The sequence below is a fragment of the Octopus sinensis genome, linkage group LG11 (genome assembly GCF_006345805.1).
Source record: "Octopus sinensis linkage group LG11, ASM634580v1, whole genome shotgun sequence".
NCBI lineage: Eukaryota > Metazoa > Mollusca > Cephalopoda > Octopoda > Octopodidae > Octopus > Octopus sinensis.
Genome location: NC_043007.1, coordinates 41729680 through 41752920, shown reverse-complemented (window position 1 = coordinate 41752920; position 23241 = coordinate 41729680). Strand labels below are relative to the sequence as shown.

General features: G+C 36.2%; 1 protein-coding gene across 7 annotated transcripts in view; it reads left to right on the top strand.

Moving 5' to 3' along the window:
* LOC115217081 (ribonuclease Oy) overlaps positions 1-23241 on the top strand; it is a 53584-nt gene that overhangs the window by 16149 nt on the left and 14194 nt on the right. For 3 of the 7 annotated variants that reach the window (XM_036507395.1, XM_036507398.1, XM_036507396.1), the window contains exons 4-11: positions 91-141; positions 2501-2576; positions 5132-5199; positions 8884-8997; positions 13451-13499; positions 19155-19226; positions 21960-22104; positions 22681-22711. In XM_036507395.1, the coding sequence (XP_036363288.1) occupies positions 91-141; positions 2501-2576; positions 5132-5199; positions 8884-8997; positions 13451-13499; positions 19155-19226; positions 21960-22104; positions 22681-22711 (606 nt within the window). Of the gene's footprint in view, positions 1-85; positions 142-2500; positions 2577-5131; positions 5200-8883; positions 8998-13450; positions 13500-19154; positions 19227-21959; positions 22105-22680; positions 22712-23241 lie in introns of all 7 variants that reach the window. The other 4 variants (XR_005001259.1, XR_005001260.1, XM_036507399.1 and 1 more) reach the window with 2 other exon arrangements.

Sequence of the window (23241 nt, the reverse complement as noted above, 5' to 3'; positions counted from 1 at the left end):
GACTACTACTAGCCTCCCTCAAATTACTGTGATTATACATGATAAAGTAAATATGACAACTTGAATCTTTTCTTTTAATTTTCAGGAAAGAGCTTGTAAAATTCCAGACATGGTGAAAAACTGGGTAATCCATGGAATTTGGTAAGAGTCTAGCCTTTTTCATATTTGCAGTCAAGCAATTAGATTGCTAGATTGATGGTTAAATACCTCATCCATTTCATTATCACTATAATTTTATTTCCATTTTTCTATGTTGGATGTGTCTCATGATATTTCACCTCTTGTCATGGTTTTTTGTCACCTATCACATACAGAAAACCAGCCAACTCTGTTATCATGTATGTCATTATTTTTGGCATGGTTTCCATAGTTGGATGCTTCTCTCCTCACCAACTTCTTTACACCATAGACTGAAAGCATTTTGTCATGTCACTAGAAAGTTGTCTTTGACAAGAGTAAACTGTCCTGGCAATCCTGCGTTGCCTCCCTTTTTTTATCTCTTTTTGTTATCTCCCTTAGTTTCTTTTTTAATGCTTTGTTTTGCAACTAGATGCCCTTCCAAACACAATCCACTGCAACATTTATTCATGTTGAGCTACGTAGATTGGTTTCATCTGAATCTGTCAACTCCCTTCCCTAACTCCAGGAATAGTGTGTATTGTTTCCCTTTATTTTCCATAATGGATTAGCAAATAGATATTGCTAAAATAACCACCAGAAGTGCTAGCAGTGTTATGATCAATTAAAATACTTGAGAGTACTGCCCTAGCTTGGTTGCAGTCTGGTAACTGAAACCAGTAAAAGACTATAGAATGCCATTTAATCCCAGCTTGCTGAATGTCTGGTACCCCAGTCATATATTCTGCAATGCTCTTCTACCATCTTAACAACATGTTACCAAGTTCTAAATTTACATAGATATAAAACAGACCCCAAACTTAGATGAAATGTCTACAGGATCTGTTAGATTAACTATCTCCAAGCTTCTGCACAGCTGACTCCTAAATTGCACCCATAGGCAATTGTTCAACCCAGCACTATAGCTTTTCCTAATATGCCGAGCTGTGACATCAAACCCAGAGCCATGTGGTTGTAAAGTAAACTTCCTAACTACACAGCTATGCCTACAGCTATATATATATATATATATATATATATTGAATCATTGGTGTAACCATGATATTCTGGTGACATGATAAGCTGGCTTTCTTTATCTTCATTTATTTGTGAATACACAATTGTACTGTATGATGCATAACATGCATATTAATGCAGGCATGTAAATATAATTTATTATACACTGAAATAATTTTCACATTAAGAAGGCTGTGGAATGGCTATAATTCTAAGAATGACAAATGGTTAAATAAATGTATTAACCTCTCATATCTTCCGACTTACGGTTTATATATATAACCATTGCTCAGTTCATTTCATTGCCTTTTTCACAGCAACTACAAGAAAGATGTGTCTTTTCACTACCAACAATTGAAAGCAATTGCTATATTTCACTGTGTCCTCCACTATCCATGATCTCATCTCTTCCTCCCGTCTCCCTTATACTGCCTCCAACCTCATTGTCTGAACCCCTACCATTTACTTCCTCCCCAAAATCTACAAACCTAACAACCCTGGCAGCCCCATCGTCTCTGCCTGTAACTGCCCCACTGAGCTTATCTCCAAATATCTTGATTGTGTCCTTGCCCCCTAATGGCTTCTCTCCCTTCTCACATCCATGACACCAACCACGCGCTTTGTCTGTTCAACTCTTTCTCCTTCCCTCCTGGCCCCTCTAAACTTCTCTTCAATCTCGTCATCCAGAGCCTTTACATGGTGATCCCTCACCACGAGGGGCTGTGTGCACTCAAACATTTCCTCGACTTCCGACCCAACACCTCCACACTCATTTGTCTGGCCAAACTTGTCCTCTTACTCAACTGCTTGTCGTTCACGGGCAATTTCTACCTCTCTCTCTCTCTATATATATATATATATATATACATACATACATACATATATTTATATATATAGACAGTCAAGTCAAATAAACAAATAACAAAATTAACAGACAAGAAAATATGCACATGGAATATATTAGCTTGATGCTCAGTAAAAACAGAGTTTGATGTTTTGAGCATAGCTATTTATCAGAAAGGAGATGGGGAAGAGTCCAAAGAAGGAAAAGAAATCACCAACAGCATGTGTTGTTATTTTTCATGTACTAGCCATTCTTCTGAGGAACACTTATTAACTCATTTTTATGTTTCTTACAACTGACCCAAAAAAATTTCAATAAATGCCTGAGCTTACAATTGTCTGAAATGGCTAATAATTTCTGTCATGCATACCACAAGTTTTCATTTAGTTAGAGATGGAAGATGATCAAAGAAACCATTTCTATAAGGGACATCATAACCTGTAGTTTAGTTACAACAAGAACATTAATAATTATACAGTGATGATTCCAATAGCTATCAACCTTATTTTTTTTCTTTTTCAGGCCTGAATCCTCTAAGAAACCAGATCCTCCAGCTTTCTGCAATTCCAGTTGGCACTTTAATGAATCAGATATCAAGGTTATTAATGATTGTTTTGATACTGCCCTTTGCTTCAGTACAGAGTTAGCTCTAGTGAAGGCAGCTAATTCCTGAAAATTCCTATCCTACAGACAGCTGCTAATGATATAGGTTGGTAGTGGTGGTGGTGGTGGTGGTGGGGACATCATGCAGATAAGAAAGGTTGGCACTGAATTACTAGCACTCTGTCAGTTAAGACAAGGGTCCAGTTGATATGATCAATGGAACAGCCTGTTCATGAAATTAAAGTGTAAGTGGCTGAGCACTCCACAGACATGTGTGCCTTAATGTAGTTCTCAGGGAGATTTGGCATGAGATAAGATGTGATAAGACTGGCCCTTTGAGTACAATTCATTTTTGCTGGCTGAGTAGGTGCACTATATTATGCACCTAAATTTTTTCTAAGGTGTGTATTACCATTATTAACAATATAACTTTTAGTAATATTGGTTTCAAAATTTAACTCATACTCTTTACTCTTTTACTTGTTTCAGTCATTTGACTGTGGCCATGCTGGAGCACCGCCTTTAATCAAGCAACTCGACCCCGGGACTTATTCTTTGTAAGCCCAGTACTTATTCTATCGGTCTCTTTTGCTGAACCGGTAAGTGACGGGGACATAAACACACCAGCATCGGTTGTCAAGCAATGCTAGAGGGACAAACATACACGCACACATATATATATATATACATATATACATGGTCAGCAATTTTTTGGAAGGAGTATATCAATTACATCAGCCTGAGTCCTTGACTGGTGCTTATTCTATCAACCCTGAAGGGATGAAAGGCAAAGTCAGCTTTCATGGTATTTGAATAAAATGTCACTAAGCTTTTTTTCCTGGTATTTTTGTAATGTTGTGAGTCTGCAATGAATTATATTGACTCTAGTACTTGTCTGGCTCTGTATTTTATCACCTTTCAGAAAATGAAAGGCAAAGTTGCTCTTGGTAGAATTTTAAATAAAAAAATAAAGTTTATCAACTAAACTTTGTAAGGCATTTTCTTCGGTATTCTTACATTCCTGCCAATCCAAAACAATTTTTTTTTTCCTGTTTCATAAAACGTTTTTACTTCTGTACAATCCTTTTTAGTTAACATATGTTTCAACTTTCTATATATATGTTCCAATAGAACTATGGCCAGTGGATCTGAGCACTGGAATCTGGGAGATAAAACACTGGAATTTTATATGAAGTAGAAGTTCATACATCAAAGCCGAGCCTAACTATGCATACAAAAAGAGGAAAATATATTTGATGATGATGAGGAACTAAAGCAAAGATGAGATTAACAATCTGCACAGATATTTCACAAGTCCTTTACACTATATGTTGCTGAACAATGAAGTTGTCTGTATCTGGTCATTTTACCAGTTAAAATCTGCAGCTTTATCTCCCTCAAATCACACCCTTCTACATTTAAACAGGATGGATACATTTGATAATATAAACTTTCATAGAACATGCCTGGAAATATGAACAGGTCATACTGTTGCAACTGGAACTCCTTTCATCAAGCATCTGTTTCAACAGGACCTATCTTGAGTTTGACAACAACTTCTGAGCTGCAAGAAGAGTGAAGTACTGAAAAACGAAAAAACTTTTGTGGAATGCCCCTTGTCCCCCACCACCCACTGTGATAGATGTAAGGAATACAGATAAATGAAAATTTACTGTTCAACATACTGGGGTTTATGTCATTTAGAACTGTGAATTTTCCAGCCATTATATATATATATATATATATATAATAATAAATATTAGGGAATAAATCCAAATTTACAGGGAAAAATCAGATTTAGGATTGAATCCAATTTTATAGTAAAATATTATATTATATTAAATTAGAGACAAAACCACTATTATGCAAATCAAACAAAGAAAGACTTAAGCCAATACATAAAATAATTTATATAAATTTAGAAATTTAACAATTATAAATAAATTATTTATAATTGTTAAATTTCTAAATTTATATAAATTATTTTATGTATTGGCTTAAGTCTTTCTTTGTTTGATTTGCATAATAGTGGTTTTGTCTCTAATTTAATATACTATATATATATATATATATATATATACACACATCACACTTATCTGTTACTTTTATCGTTAAAATACATATTTCTGTTTTTTTCCCTGTATTAATAATTTACGCCATAATTATAATTAATGACATTTTTTTTTGCAACACCAAATTTTTAGTTTAATGGTTAAAATTTCAATTTTCGATATTATAATATATTTCTACTTATTAGTCCTAAAATTATTATTATTTACATATTGATTTAAAGTGATATAATTCTTGTAACACTAAATTTATAGTTAATTGCTAACTTGGTTTTAGTTTAATTTTAGTTTAGTTTAATTTTAATTCCAAATTTTTAAATTATAAATTTTAAATGATAAGTTTAATTTTTAGTTTAACGTCTAAAATTCCATTTAACTGACATATATAAGATAAATAACATTTTTACTTTCCATAAAAATCGGAAAATCTTATCTGATTATTTATATATATTATATATTCCTTCTAATGATATATTTTCAGTCCATCGAGGATGAACTGAAAATACGTTGGCCTAATGTCTTCACTTCTACAGGAAGGACCTCATTTTGGTAAGTTACCATCCAGTCTCATGGAATTTTATTTTATTTTGACAGTTACATAATGGGTTTCTATTCGCTATTTGGATATTTTCATTAAAATAACAAAAACTCAGGAAGCATCCAACATAACCACATTAAAGTTCTATAAACTATTTCTGTCTATCTATTAATTGATAGCTATAGACTGAAATTATCTTTTCACTCAATAGCTAGAGACTGTATCGGATAGCTTGTGAATAAGTAATTGTTTGGACTTCTGACCATATATATTTAGTCTCCACTGTGAAATTAGACCCATGGGAGCATTTTCAGCAGCTTAGCTTGTAGATTGAATTAATTAGTTTTATTGTCATGTAATATTTTACCTAGGTTCATTTACCACTACTTACTTAATTGCTGATGACAATTGCAGAATCCTATTTCTTAAAATGTAAATAAATATGTACCTAAGCACCACCTCATTTAACTAATCATATGGGGTTGATGATAGGACAGCATATGAAGGGTAAATAAAATAATAATAATAATAATAATAATAATAATAATAATAATAATAATGATAATGAAATTTACATTATTTACATTTGACGGATATTTGTCCCCATCTTCTTTGTTGTTAACATGTTTCGGCTGATATGCCTGTGGCATATGGTATAGTGGTTAAGAGCACAGGCTTCTAACCACAAGATTCCGAGTTCAGTTCCAAGCTGTGTCCTGAATAATAATATTAATGATAATAATTACATTGAAAAATACCTTAGGAATGAGAACCCAGGTTCGAAATTTCCCCAAGGCACCTGATGAATGCTGGAGGGTATATCAGCCGAAACGTTGTGTTAACAACAAACAAGATAAGGACAAATATCCGTTAAATGTAAATAATATACATAATTCCTCATCTCTTAAATATAGAACTAAATAATGAAATTATTGTGTATAGTGCTCAGGTGTACTACAACTCATCGAAGGTGCATGTACAGTACATAGAATTATGTACAAAAATCAGGAAAGTGAACAGTGTAAGAGCCATGATATACATGTGTGCCAAGGGAAAGGCAAAGGCTGATACAGCTTGAAACCAGTGATGTTGCCACTCATTTCTACACTGAGTGAACTGGAGCAACATGAAATAACACAACACATAACCCAGTCTGGGGCTTATGGACACAACACAATAACCCAGTCTGGGAATCAGACTCACTATCTCATGATTGTAATCCCAACACTCTAACCACTGAGCCATAGTCACAGATGCTGCTGTGTGGTTAGACATTTACTTCCTAACCACTAGGTTCTGGATTCAATCTCAGTGCCTGGTACCTTGGGCGAGTGTCTTCTATTACAGCCTCAAGCTGATTAAATCCTTGTGAGTAGATTTGGTTGATGGAAATTGAAATAAGCCCATTATATGTGTGTGTGTGTCTGTCTGTCTTTGTCCTCCACCACCATTTGACAACCAAGCTGAGTGGTTCAGTAAAAGAGACCAATAAAATAAGTACCAGGTTTAAAAAAAACATATTGGGGTCGATTCATTTGACTAAAAATTCTTCAAGGTGTTGCCCCAGCATGGCCATAGTATAATGACTGAAACAAATAAAAGATAGAAGATAGCTGTATGATTAAGAGGCTTGCTTTACAACCAATGATTTGGGGTTCAGTGGTAGACAGAAACTGTATGGAAGCCCATTGTGTATGTACTAGGTGTTTGGGTTAAATTTGACAGATTGCATAAAAGGAAAAGGAAACACAATATCCCATCCAAAAATGAAAATATTTTATAAATCAAAAAATATCAAGATAACAGTTTACTCAAAGTAGCTGCCCTCAGCTTCCATCATGGTCTCAAGACAGTTCTGGAACCTAGTGCAGGTGTTCTTCACTGTGTCTCTGGGAAAATCTTTGAACACCTTCTTGATCTTGGCTACCAGTTTGGCTATGGTGTTGCAGGCAGAGTATTTGGTGTCTTTCACAACTGCATCCCACACATTATAATCCATGAGATTACAATCGAGTGAATTAGGAGGCCAGAAATTAAGGCTGGTGAAGTTGTAGAAATTCCCTGACAACCACCTCTGAGTCTTTCCAGAGGTATGGCAAAGGGTCAAATCCTGCTGTCACACATATGGCCTTCCAGTAGTAATCCTTTCCAGCCAGAGACTGACCTCAATCTCCAGTAGCTTCACATAGCTGTATGAATTTAGCCTAAGGCCTTGTTCAAAGACATGAGGATGAATTCCAGCATGTGGATGCAGTGAGAATGCCTGTTGTATCTCTTCCTGCTTGTCATAGTTTCATAGTCTCCACTGCCATTGTCTGTGTTATATCTTATGGCCTTTCCAGCTTTCACAGGACATTGAGCAGAAATCATGACGTTGGTATTTTGATACCTGGCGGTGAGCTGGCTGAAACGTTAGCATGCTGGGCGAAATGCGTAGCTGTATTTCGTCTGCCATTATGTTCTGAGTTCAAATTCCGCCGAGGTTGACTTTACCTTTCATCCTTTTGGGGTCGATTAAATAAGTACCAGTTACGCACTGGGGTCGATGTAATCGACTTAATCCGTTTGTCTGTCCTTGTTTGTCCTCTCTATGTTTAGCTCCTTGTGGGTAGTAAAGAAATAGGTATTTTGATACCTGGCATGAATCATCGAGATACAGGTAACTCTTTTCCAATATTCAGATGGCTTCCAGTCCTTCATGTCAGTTCACTTTTTCTCACCTATAACTTTAATCTTTATGTTCTGCAATGCCATTGACTGTTCACCAATACATCAAGCTGTTCCTGAAAAAGGGAGACACTAAAAAAAAATCATCAAATTTAGCCCAAATGCCCTCAATGTGTGTGTGTGTGTATGTATGTGTGTGCAGGTATTTGTTCCCTATCACCAGTTGATAATTGGTGATGGTCTGTTTACAACCCTGTAACTTAGTAGTTTGGTAAAAAAGACTTTTATAGAATAAGCACCATACTTAAAAACAAGTACTGGGTTTCATTTATTCAACTAAAACCTGCCTTCAAGGCAGTGCCCCGCTGGCATGGCCCACCGGCATGGCCCCTCTGGCATGGTCCCACTGGTATGGTTCCACTGGCATGGTCCCACTGGTGTGGCCCCACTGGCATGGCTACAGTCAATAGATAAAAGATAAGAGAAAGTTATTGTAGTTACTGCAAATAGACACTAGCAACATTAGACATTTCTGCCTACTTTTGATGCAACTGAAAAGAATAACAAAGAATTTGGTATAGAAAAGAAAACAATCATTAAAGGAAAGATTAAGCCTAAAAAGCCATCATCATTGTCATCATTTAATGTCCATTTTCCATGCTGGCATGGGATGGATGGTTTGACAGTTACTGGTTAGTCAGAAGATTGCACCAAGCCCTACTGTCTGCTTCAGCATGGTTTCTATGGCTGGATGCCCATCATGACACCAATAACATTAATTTACTTGTCTCTGTATTAGTGAATGTGTAACTGTATATATATATATATGTGTGTGTGTCTCTATACATCTATGTGTATGTCTACCTGTAAGTCTTCCATACTTCCTATAATTTGCCAACAATACTTAACAACAAATCTTTTATATTATGGTGATAATGGTTACAAGAATGCATATGATAAGATATTTTATCCAAGCCTTGAAAGCTTAATCTAAAGGCTTTTTAGTTTGTTTTTGTTTTCATTTTCAGGAAACATGAATGGGAAAAACATGGAACTTGTGCTGTGGACAAACCCTATATCTTCAATGAGAAATCTTACTTTGAGATGGGGATCAAACTTAACAAGCAATATAACCTTAGACAGTAAGTATTTACTAGCTGAAACTAATCTCTTCCGCTCTTTCAATCACATGCAACGTGTCCTTCACACACACTAATACACTCATACACACACACACACTCACACATACACACACACGCTCACACCATGCACAATCAAGCAATCATGCAATTCCACAAAACCACATACATGATTACATACATATGTATTCATAATCAAAAACACTTCATTCACAGTTTTATACATGTAATCATATTTGTATTCATATAATCGCATGCATTCACAAGCATTTCCTCATGCACTTCCACACACAAATTAAGTTAAGCATTTCTCTAAGTTAGCTGCTGGTTTAAGTACCTGAAAAGTGTAGTTAAAATTACTTTCTCAATTCTATTATCAGAGAACCAAGACAACACTAGCTTTGTTGACTGGATGTTAACTTAGCAGCTTAATACAAGGAAGAGAAAGCTGCATTGAATTATAAGAGGCTGGTGTACAATAACTTCAAGTTGACCAAAACCTTGTGAGTGAAGTTCAGAAGACAAAATCTATGTGGCAGCCCATCAGAGTGGCTGCTCTTGTTCTTAGGTAGTTAACTTAATTTGTCAGATGGTTTAAGACCACACCTGGCTCTTGGGTATCTGGAGCACATCTCATTGTGTTGCAAGTGTTCAGATTCTCTTATCTAAGAATAACTTTCACCTTTTCTTCAAACTGTCTTGGAGCCTCTGAAAAGGGGGTAACTGATGCCACCCTTTCTCTTCTGACTAAGCAATTAGAAAAAAAAAAGATGTAATCTAAGATAAGTTACACCCAATAAAAGTTGAACTAGTCATGGTTGGAACATCTTTGATCACAGATTTCTTAAACCAGGACTTACCTATGGCTAAACCACTACAACTTTTGACTAGTGTGCTGAAACAAGTAAACAATAGATATATATGTTATTGGGTGACCATTTGATGTTTTATACTAAGTGATACCATTGTGATGTGAAGAAGGAAAAGACAAACTGAAAGGAGTAGAGGGAGAGTTATGAAGGTCTTACCTGTCTACTTGGAAGGGGTCACTCACAACGTCCACGTGGTCTGTTTGCTGCCATACTGGTCCAACTGGTCTGCTCACGTATGCTGTCAACTGGGGAATCTACTTGCACCTCGTGGACACCTGCATATCCACCACAGCCCTTCTGGTAGGACCCGCAAGCGCCACTTCTGACAGGATCTGGTCCTTCCCTCCAACACAGCCTAGCTCATAATACCACATGTCTCCCCGCTGATCTGATGATCATTCAACCAACCTACCCACACCCTCTCCTCAACCCTGACCACACACCTTAACTTATCTTGTAATCAGTCAACCAGTGAAACGGGCACCACTCCCTCTGTGACTGCCGTGGGACTTCAGGACTGGCCTCAGTCCTTGGCATATTGCTACCGACTTCATCCTCTTGTCCATTGCTGCTGACTCCATCCTGCAACACATTGATGATCCTGGATGTAGCATTCCATCTATGGACACATTATTCCTCAAATTTACAAAAGTTATTGTCCCCTTTCTCCATTGTGATGTGCACCATGCATTTGAGGTTTTAACCCAGACTTCTTCCCCAACCTGCACAAAGGCATGCTCTTTCTCTTCTGGTTACAGTGATGCATTACATGGATGTCTCCACTTGTACTTAAATATTGCCTTGTGTCACACTGACTCCTCAGCTTGTCCCAACTTGGGCAACATATTATATGAAAAATTGGCCTCAGTCAGTGAGTTGTTGCCTCTCCCTGCCATAGTCTTGATGGTACGATGATGCCTCTCCACAACCACATTGCCACTTGGCTGGTGTGCTGCCCTGAAGAAGCAGCTAACATGCCACTTGTCAAGTATTTTCCTCAGCACCTCCGAGCGAAATCAGTGCCATTGTCCACAAACAGCTCATCCATGGGGCCTCATTCTAGGAACATCTCATTTAGTATTCTTATGATTTACTTAGCGGTCCCAGTCTTCATCTTCCTCCAATATGGCCAACTGCCTTGGTCTGCAGTCAACCATCAAGTGGCATGTCTCCTGCTGGTTGGTTATTTATGTCCACTGCCAGTCATTTCCAGTTGTATTCCACTGGAATGCTTCCTGCTTCATTCAGACTTGGAGCAGGGTCAATGGACTGGCGCCTGTTGCAGCTCCCAACTGCTTTCTACACACTCTGACTGGTCACATCAGCGTCAACTTTCCTGGCTAGGAATAGGATCCCATCCACCTCCATGTGATGCATGATATGCAGCCTCCTCAACTCTGAGTCACTCAGTCGACAGACTGCGGCCACTCTGTGCTTTGGATCCTCCGGCACCTGCAACTAGTCTTTCTTTACTCTGGCCAGGACATCTGCTCTGTTTCTCTCAGAGGACACAAAAACCACACTCAGCCTCATATCGATGTTGGCAGCTAGCTCGCTCAGAATTCCTAAACGGTGTCTTATCAGCATCTCTGCGTATCTGTGCCTCCTTTGGTTTGCACCTTCTGCTCACTGGTGACCACTCATCCCACCCATCTAAGTACAATCGCCAAATCGGTCTGGATCTCGATGGTATGCAGCCCCCACCTCAGGGCCAGGTTTACCCTCTTCAACATGGCATCCAACTCTGCCATGTTGATGAGTTTGATGTCATCCTTCTTCCTGAGCCAGGCTGCATCCCCCACCATGACACCTCCAATTTCCAGGACAACTCCTGTCATTATGCTGCTAACATTGCATCACATGATCCCATTCTTTAATTTACTATCAATAAATATGTAGACTGACTCAAATCCATGTATATTTACTCTCTGCTGTAAAATTAGGCTTGTGGGAATTTCCATCAGACTAGCTTGAGGTGAATGTGTCAAAGCAGGAACTTCTATATGGTTGCTTGATCTGTTAGAACTAGTAGCCAAACTTCCCTCAAATCATGCCTTACTATCTATAAATAAAAATAAAACATATTGGATAATATAGTTTATCTGTATGCACTATGTCTGAAAAAAGGGAGGATGATCTGAGCTGAAACAGTTTTGGTTGTTTGATCAGACCTAATTTGAGGTTAAACAACAATAACAAGCCATAGATAAAGCCATCACATGGTTGCTTAACCTGCTTGGATTGCAACAAAACCTCTCCAGTCACCACCTATCTTCTTAAAAGATAAAAGGACACAGATGCAGGTGTAGCTTCCCAACCACAAGGTTTTGGGTTCAGTCCTGCTGCATGGCACCTTGGGCAAGGGTCTTCTACTATAGCCTCAGACTGATCAAAGACTTGTGAGTGGATTTGGGAGAAGGAGACACTGAGAGAAATTCATAGTGTGTGTGTGTGTGTGTGTGTGTGTGTATCTCCTTGTTTTGACATCACATGATAGTTGTAAATGAGAGTCACTATTATACAAGTGATGTCATTCATTTCCAATATTCTGCAAGACCATGTTTGGTTATGGTGAAACATTACCTTGCTTGGAAACAGCTGAGGACTGATGATAGGAAGGGCATCTGGCCATAGAAAGTCTGCCTCAATAAACTTTGTCCAACCCATGCAAACCTGTAAAAGTGAATGTTAAAATTATGATGACATTGAGTAATGTAGTACTACATAAAATATATCTGAACAAGAGATTGGATGGTCATAGTTGGAATACCTTTAGTCATAACTGCTCAGTCGAGATTAACGGCTACATAACAACAACTACAAGTGTACTGCTCAAATATACAACAAAATAGAACTACTGTGGTTTTGAACTTGAGACTTATGAACTGATAGTTCAACACTTTATTCAGTCAGCCATTATGATGTAGTGTCAGGAAAATATTGGTTTCAGATTTTGACAAAAGGTCAGCAGTTTCGGGGAAGGGTTAGTCAATTACATCGGCTCCCAGTGGTTGACTGGTACTTATTTTATCAACCCTGAAAGGATGAAAGGCAAAGTCAACTTCCACGGAATTTGAACATGAAATGTAGTGATGGACAAAATGCCACTAAGCATTATTCCCAGCTCGTTGCAACAAAATGTGGACTGGAGCAATGTGAAATGAAGTGTTTTGCTCAGCGATGCAACACATCACCTGGTTCAAGAATCAAAATCACCATCTTACAATCATGAATTCAACACTCTAACCACTAAGACACTCACCACAGGGTCAACAAAATATTGATGCCTAATGCTTTAAATTAATCATTTAGCATTCATATTACTCTGTCAGATGTAATGCTTATTTATTCTCATTGTTTTAAATTAATCATGTATTATCTTGTAGCTTTTAGACTTTCATGATCTCAGAGTTTGTTTCTAGACTGACATTGTAGTGTAAGGGTGAAAGGTTGGATCTGGCTAGTTCGAACATAAGACATGTAGGATATTTTGACTGAATATGGCCAATTTAAATGTTAAAAGGTTAAATAAAACCTAATCTTTGATGAGAAACATTTTAAGTGTTGCTCCTTGTCTTTGGCAGTATTTATGAAAGGAGTGGCATTATTGCAGTGAACTATACATCTTACAAGGTAGGTCTTTGTTTCAACTATAAATATTTGTATGGATACATGTGTTCCTATATCTGTGTGTGCATTTGTATGTTGAATACATCGATGAGTGGTTAAGAAGTTCACCTCACCATCATGATGTCCCATGTTCAAATCCCACTTCATAACATCATTAGCAAGTGTCTCCTACATTAGTCTCCAGTTGCTCCAAGCTTTGTGAATAACATTGGATGGACAGAAATTATATGAAAACCCAATGGACTGACTATGCCTGTTATTTGAGGGTCCAGCTTTGTTATACACTTTGTCATTCTTAGTTCACCTGGAAATTATATCAAATGTATAATTGTTTGGGGAGTACTCAGACACTTATACAGCAGTATACTATAACATGTAGCATGCTTTTGCTAATTGTTTTAGGTGCCTATGTAGTTATGAGCAAACTTAGATACCTTCCTGGGCTTGCTCACTCCTTCACCTTTAAACCAGCAGAATGTCCAGTATGTGACAGCTGGATGAAGAGAAAGCCATACCAACACCTTGTTGGTACTCATTACAGCTGAGTAGACTGTAGCAATGTAAAATGAAGTAGGTTACTCAAGGACATGACATGCTGCTTGATATAAGAATGAAACCCAACAACCTTATAATCATGAGATGAACACTCAAACCACTGTACCATGAGCCTTCACTAATAAATTGTTAGTTCTGTTGAGTGAATAACTGGAACATTTATCATCAAGACCTGTGTGAGAGTTGCCTAAAATCAAGGTCTCAGATGAATAAATGTGTGTAGCATTTTAGTGGTGACCTACATGACCTACAATGCTAGCTTCTGTTTTGTCCATGCGTTGGCACATTTTTTGTGTTGCATGCATATATATATATATATATATATATATATATATATATATATTTCATCATCATCATCATTTAATATCCATTTTCTATGCTAGCATGGACTGGACAGTTTGACCAGGGCTGGCAGGCTGGAAGGCTGCACCAGACTCCAGTATGATTTGGCATAGTTTCTACAGCTGGATGCCCATCTTAATATCAACCACTCTGAGAATGTAATGGGTGCTTACACACACATCTGCATACATATATATTCTTTTATTTGTTTCAGTCATTTGGCTGGGGTCGTATATATATATCTTTTAAATTTGTTTAGGTAATGTTAGGAGTATGCAAATAAAGCTCCTATTTCATTATGCTGGCTACTGTCTAATGATATTGACTAGTGAGTCAGATTTTTGGGGTTGCATCATGGTTATACCAAAAAATGCAGGATAGGACTAGACCTGACACACCTATGACACCCAGAATAAGACTATAAGGAAAACTTCCATGATAACCCAACAGTAAGACTTATATGCCCATCCAAATCAGATATAGGTATAATTAGCAAAGTTATTATAGATAGGATAATCTCTAAATTAAAAGGTGTAACCAACATCAAATTGTGGTCCAACACCAATGAAGTTATCACCTGGTTTAAAAGCCTCGAGAACAAAACTAAGACCTAGTTTGCTTGGTTGGACATATTGAACTACTACAAGTCCATAAACTCAATCCTACTAAACAAGCCCCTAATATTCGCTAAGACAAACTCTGACCTAATTAAGGAAGAAATGGACATAATTTTAGCTACTAGAAGTACCACTATAGAATATGGAGATAAGCTATGGACTCGATGGAACAAGGTTGACTCATTTGACATAACTATGGGGTCTAGTGACTCTGCACAAGTTACAGATTTGGTTGGCATATACTTATTATTGGAAATTGGATGTTGGCTACCAAATATGTTGAGGAGGTTTACATAGAGATGACGCACTGTTCACTATACACCAAAGTAACAAAGTAGAAATAGAAAGATGCAAGAAAAACTCTTCAAATTTTTAAAGAATTTTAGATAGAAAATTGAAATAGTCATAAAATTCTTAGATGTAAAACTTAGCCTTACTGATGGGAAATTTGAACCATTCCTTAAGCCAAATAAGAACTTGGGTGACTCAAGACTCAGTGGTTACTATGAATAGTTCCAATAATCATATAAATAGCTACAGAATACAAGAACTTAGAAAAATAGTAAACATAATAGGGACCAAAAGGGAAAGAAAATACTATGACAATAACAGAGATAGATATAAAACAGAACCCATGAAACTACAGCCAAAGTAAGAAAGAATCCCACCTTTAAATACAGATAGTAATAATGACAACAAACCAAGGGGACATGAACAAACCTAAGAGATATATTAAAAGAAATTGAAGAATAACTTATGAAATTATCTGGTTTAATCTGATCTTTGATTCACAAGTAAAATCCAAAATAGGCCAGGAATTCTTCACAGCATTAGATAGACATTTCCCCAAATCTTCCAAATATCACAAAATCATAAACAGACACAATGTAAAACTAGCATATGCAACTTCCCACAATCTAGTGTACCACATACACAAACTAAATGGAATAAAACCAGATGAGATATATAAACCAACCACGGCTAACAGAACTATATACAATGATAGAATGGTGCTAGCAAAAGCTCATCAATAGCAAAAGCAGGTCCAAACAACACCACACAATTAGAATTACAATACATACATAAGGAAAATGAATACATGATTACAAGAGGAAGAAGAAAGAGGACCACCAATAATAACTCTGCAGAAAAAAAGAAAAAATAGTATCATATATAACTGCAAATAAAAAGACAAATGCAGATTTGGCCACAACTGTATGATACAGAATGTAGTGTACAAATGCAAGGTCAAGGCAAATATGCAGAAATATGTGTACATTGGTAGTACTGCAAACACCCCGAAAACTTGTCTGAGAAACTGTTTCTCATCGTTTTCCAATATAAACAAAAGACACTCTAGATCTCTGTCAAACCTTGTCTGGAGGCTTAAGCAGAATAAAGTGGAATACATAATCCACTGGTCAATTATAAAAAGTGCTACACCTTATAATGGGACTTCATGAGAATGTAACATATACCTTGAAGAAACCCTGGAATTAATAACATCCAGGGAAAACATGATAAATAGATACTCTGAGATGGTCATATCATGCAAGCATAGAAACAAATTTGCATTCATGGGATTTGAAAAAAATATTTTGCAAACAAGTAACAAATCATAGAGTAGTGAAGGAACCCAAACAAATAATTGAAAATACCAATGTTTAAGATGACACACTACTACAACAACAGAAACAGTGAAAAGGTCACCATAAAAGGGGTGGCATTAATCAATGTATATTTCTTTACTACCCACAAGGGGCTAAACATAGAGGGGACAAACAAGGACAGACAAAGGGATTGAGTCGATTACATCGACCCAGTGCGAAACTGGTACTTCATTTATCGACCCCGAGAGGATGAAAGGCAAAGTCGACCTCGGCGGAATTTGAACTCAGAACGACAGACGAAATACGCATTTGGCCCGGCACGCTAACGTTTCTAACAAACCCCACTGTATAGCAGCTGACCATAATTTATTGAGAAGAGTCAGGTCTTGAATTAAATAGAACAAAGAAATATACTACCATCCTTAAATCTGCTGAATGAGTGACCATCCTTAAATCTGCTGAATGAGTGACCATCCTTAAATCTGCTGAATGAGTGACCATCCTTAAATCTGCTGAATGAGTGACCATCCTTAAAATCTGCAAAATGTATAGTAAATAAACCCAGCACCACCACAAACAACACTACTGTCATCCCCATATTACTGCCATTCCTTCCTCTGCTGCCATCACCTACATCCTCCTACCAACTATATACAGAAATACTCACTTAGCTAGATTGGCCTTCATACTGGCAAGAAAGGATAAGCATCTGTGATTCATCCAATTATACAGTATCACCTGATGAAATGGATCGATGATGATCCTCATGGATAATATGGACTATACTGAACTAATCCCAAGGATACCAACTCTGATCTGTGGAAATGTACATAGTGATGTATTTAATATTTAAAAATTCTATCCTGGTATTGTTGTTGTTGTTGTTATTATTATTATTATTATTATTATTATATATACATACACACACATACATATATATCTATATATGTGTGTGTATGTGTTTGCATGTGCACACATGTGTATGTATGTACATGTATGTATATATATATGTGTGTGTGCGCTATACTAATTTCTCTTTCAATCTATGAAACTCATTCTTTAGCATCTCAATCTAACTTTCTACTCCTGAACTTTGCAATCTGTCCACTTAACTACATACATATGTATTGAGTTGACCAAAATGTTCATTAGTATTATTTTGAAGCAAAAATAGGATACAAGTTTTAAACACAAGCTGATTTATTCAGTCAATGATATAATTGCTATTTTGCTCCAGTATCTTCTAACATCTTGTGGGAAGATCCCTTATTTCCTCCTCAAAAGATTTCCTGCCTTTACTAACAAAAACCTCTTCCAGGTGAATTTTTATAACCTCTTTCAAGTTGAAGGTCTGTCTATTCAATGAATTCTGAAGAGATCAAAACAGGTGGAAATCTGAAGGCACAAGGTCAGTTGAATATGGAAGGTACAGCAAAGCTCCCAGTCAAACAAACCCCTGTAACTTCTACTGCATGCATAAAGAAGTGTACAGTCTGGCATTGTCGCAATAAAAGACAATACCCTTACAACTAGCAAGTACTGGACACTCCTGGTGGATTACTGTATTTAATTTGTCCTGCTGATCACAGTACACACCCAAATAGATGGTCCTGTCCATGGAAAAAAGTTTGTAAAAGACAAGACCCTTTCAATCCCTTCAAATTGAAAGTGTAACCTTTAAGTGATGTCTTGCTTTGAAGGTTGTTTGTGGTGATTCACATTGCCTGCTTCCCCATGACTGTTTTCTTCATATTTCTGTAAAAAAAAATTGCAGATTGAAAACCATTAGGTGAGGTTAGCCTCATTCAATTGATGTGGAACCCAAACATCAAGCCTGCTGGTGTAACCAAGTTGATGCGGATGATTTTCAACACTTGATTTGGATACTTGGAGAACATCTGTGATCTTTCTGATCATAGAAAAGGATTGGTGTCAGCTAACTCCTTCATTTTGACACTGTTAATCTCAGTTGGCTCTCCAGAGTGAGGACCAAAACATTTCCTGATTGAAATGTTGGAAACCACTTCTGGCACTCATGTTCCATAATAACATCCTCTCCATACATAATGTGCATATCTTCCTTCAGCTTTCCACTGCTTTCTTGCCTTTTTATAAAATAGAAAAAGCATGAGCTGTCGATAATGTTGTTTTTTTTTTGGCTCTCTATTTTCAGAGTGATCCTAAACACACAAAATACAACCTGTTTTGTCGCAAGTTCACATCAAACTGCATTGAAGTTTCAAATATCTAACAAGTGCACATGCACAAGGGACAGACTGAAGTTAGCTACTTATCAGAATGCTTGAAGTTTAGTGCTGATAAAAACTAATCAGACTTTTTGGTCAACCCAATACTTACCTACATAAGTAGCTGTCCATCTAATTACTTACCTACATATATACCTACCTACTTAAACCTAAATATACATCCACCTTCTCACCAACAAGCTATGTTTTTATATATCCTTTCATTCATTTTTGCCTGTTCCATGTTTCTATCTCTACTTGTGCATCCATTCTTTTCTCTGTTTATAGTGTGAAGACTTCAGAAATGTAATCAAAAAAAATTGGAATGTTGAGTCTATTATAACCTGTGTTCACAGTAAGGTAAGTCTGGTTCCAAACGTTTGTCCATTTATTTAACATCCATTTTTTCATGTGAACAGGCCTGGATGAGAGCTTTATTGCTGGATGACCTTCCTGTTGTTAACATTCATTCCTTACTTTCAAACATTCTGACTTTATATAGTTTTTGGCAAGTTTTTTTTAAGGGGGGGGGGCAGGATGGATGGGTTGAGCTTTGTGAATGATAATTAGCTGTGAGGTAGGTTGACTGGGGGAGTAGTTGTGTAGGAAGGAGTGATAGGAGGGAAGTATGTGTTTATAGAGTGTGACTTGATAGAAAGTTATGATGAAAGATTTATTTTTGTTTGAAATGGGAATTTTGTTATTGTTTAGGGTTCAATCAGGCAGAGATGTGAAAATGTAAACATTCAAATTCAGATCACATTTTTTGTATTGAAAATTATGTTTTTAATGTTTTAATGTTCATAAATGAGTGTTTATCACACAGTATGGTCAGGGTTAGGGTTATTGAATTTTAAAATAATTATTTATAGTAGCATAGTCTCCTTAATCCTAACATTCCCAAACTACCCAGCTGAAAGTTTCTTAATAGAAATCTAATAACATCTATTCAATCTTAGTCTGACTTGTGTTGTGTGGTCAACTCATTTGTCTACAAATATCCTTTTGTGAAACTTTAAACATAACAAAAACAAACTTTCTATTCAAAGAATATCAAGATCTAAATTTGATACATCTTTACTTCTATGCCTGACTGAAGAAAAATTAATTCATCAAACAACAAAATTCCTGCATCAACCCAAAATAAATATCTTCACTATAACTTGCTATCAACCTACAGCCTACAAATATAAACTTTATTCAGGTGACACAGTCTTAGGGAAAGTTAATATCAAGAGAGGAATTTTCCAAGGAGACTCATTATCTCCTTTAATAGTTGTCTTATGTTTGATCCCCCTCAGTTTAGTATTAAGGGAGGCAAAGGAAGGGTATCAGCTCAGAAATAGTAATGGAAAAATTACCCATTCGCTCTACATGGATGAGCTGAAGTTTTATCGTAAGAATGAAAGGGATAGATTCCTTAATACAGACTGTAAGACTCTTCAGCAAAGATATAAGCATGGAATTTGGCACAGATAAGTGTGCAATATTAGTCATGGAAAGGGGACAGACAGTTAACAGTGAAAGTATCTAATTACCAGGTGACCAGACATTAAAATCATGAAAAAAGGAGAGAGTTATAAGTATTTAGGAGTATCAGAATTTGACAGAGTACTAACTATAGAAATGAAAATGAAAATTGAGGAGTACATCAGAACGGTAAGGAAGCTAATGAAATCAAAGCTAAATGGTCTGAATCTAGTGACAGCTATAAATACTTGGGCAGTATCTTTACTTAGATACTCAGCAGCTTTTGTTGATTGGACAAAAACTGAAATACCAAAGCTAGACAGGAGAACTAGGAACGATTTCAATATGAATGGAGGATGCCACCCAAGGGCAGAAGTAGTAAGATTATACTTACCTAGAAAGGAAGGCAGAAGAAGGTTAATATCAGTAGAAGACTGCATAGAGTTAGCTAGAGTAGATATAGATTCCTATGTAGGTAATGGGGAAGAAAATTTATTAAGAGCTGCAATAGTCCCAGCAAGACATCAGGAAACCAAAGAATCAAATGAAATTAAAAACCAGAAAAAGAACAAAAGTTATCTGACTGGCAAGAGAAGGCTTCGTATGGTAGGTTCCTAAAGATAGTTGCAGCAAATAGTAGTAGTGAGACATGGTTACAGTTGCAGAAAAGAAGGCTAAAAAGGGAGACAGAAAGTTTGTTAGTAGCAGCACAGGATCAAACATTAAGGAGTAATTGGATAAAAGTCAAGATAGACAAAAACCAAGTAGATTCCCAATGTAGGTTATGCAAATCAAAAGAGGAAAGTGTTACTCATACAGTAAGTGAATGTAGCATGCTGGCACAGAAAAAATACAAGAAAAGACATGACAGCCTAGGGAGAGTAATCCACTGGGAGTTATGTAGAAAGCTAGGATTGAACATGAACCTAGTAAAGTACTAGAAAGTAAGAAATACAAAAGTTTGTGGGACTTTAAAATTCAACTTGATAGAGTAATAGAAGCTAAAAGGCCTGCTTTAATAGTAGTAGATAAAGAGAATAGAAAGTGCCAGATAATTGACCTGACAGTCCCAAATGATGAAAAAAATCAATATGAGAGCTATAGAAAAGATAGCAAAGTACCAGGACCTAGCCATTGAATTACAGAGACTATGGAAAGTGTGGGTAAACTGTATCCCAGTAGTTATTGGTGCATTAGGAACTATCCCTTTAGATTTGAACAAATGAGTAGAGGAAATAGGCATAAAACCCAGTTTAGTACAGCTTCAGAAAACAGTGTTATAAGGGACAGCTAGGATACTTAGGAGGGTTCTTGGTATCTAAGGTTACTTATTGTAGCCCGATGTTGGGAATGTTTCTTTTCCAACAGCCTAATCTGTTGTGTGTATATGAATAATAATAATAATAATGATAATAATAATAATGATAATAATGATAATAATAATGATAATGATAATAATAATGATAATAATAATGATAATAATAATAATGATAATAATGATAATGATAATGATAATGATAATAATAATGATAATAATAATAATAATGATAACAATTTAAAAATTTTTTAATAATAATAATAATAATAATAATAATCATCATCTTCATTGGTTTTTCTTTCCAGGAACACAGACAATATATCTTGCAGACTGAAATTTGTTTTGATAAAAGTTTCAAACCAATAGACTGTAAACGGGATCAAAAATGCCTTCAATGCTCACAAAAAGAGAACATTTGGTATCCCCCATTAGAGAACACAGCTACACCTGGTATTATTGGTTAATGGTTTTTTTCAGCTTTTTTTTTTACCTCTTTGTCTATTTTTTGGTTTTCTGTAGTTCACTTTTAGTATGTATATAAGTATTATATATGTGTATGTGGTATTAATCGCATATAATTGCACATATGTTTATTAATTGCACATATGTGTATGTGGTATTAATTGCTTAAACTTATGTTACTGTTGCTTGACAACTAGAAATTTGAGAGAAGTTGCATGAAAAGTAGAGGTTAAGGTTTCAAAATTTTTTTTACATATGGTTGGAGCCATCTATAATTTCAGACAAATTCCATAGGTCTTATTAGCCATAGGCTGTGTACTTTCTCAAAATTAAATAATTTAAAGGGAGATTGTTTTGCAAACACATTGGAGTAGAAGTGGGTGGGGTGGGTTAAAAATGAACATGTTTGAAACAACTTTCAAAGTTCTTTTTAGAATATTTATTTTCAACTTATTCAATAAAATCAGGCACTGAAATTTAGATGACTTCAAACTTTTGCTGTTCATGCTGAATATAATAGCATGTAAAGTTCTATTCTTAAAAACACCATGTTTTCTTCTGCAGACACCTGTTCAAATCAACAGATTGAAAATAAGTAAGAGAAAAGGAATTTGCAAGTTCTGTTTCAAGCTTTTGCTTATCACTGTCTGCAAAACATTACTTTTAATCTGACAATCACACATTCGCATCCCTGTGCAAACACACATTTTCATGAGGTGGTACATGGCAGAAGTGGAAGAATGTCATACAAAATTTCATGTGACATTTGGTTATATCCCTGTATGTTCTGAGTTCAAAGGTCAACATTGACTTTCATTCTTCAATAAAATAAGTAGCAGGTTACATGTACTGAAGTCAATGTTATCAGCAGCTATATCCTTGAAGGCTGTTCCTCAGTATGGCCACAAGTCAGTGAATTAAATTCATAAAATAATAAGTAATAATATGTTAGCAAAAAAAAAGAAAGAAAACACTTAAGGCAGTGAGCTGACAGAATTGTTAGCATGTTGGACAAAAGGATTAGTGTTACTTTGTCTGTCTTTACATTCTGAGTTCACATTTCGCCAAGGTTAGCTTTGTCTTTCATCCTTTCTGGGTCAATGAAATAAGTACCAGTCAAACACT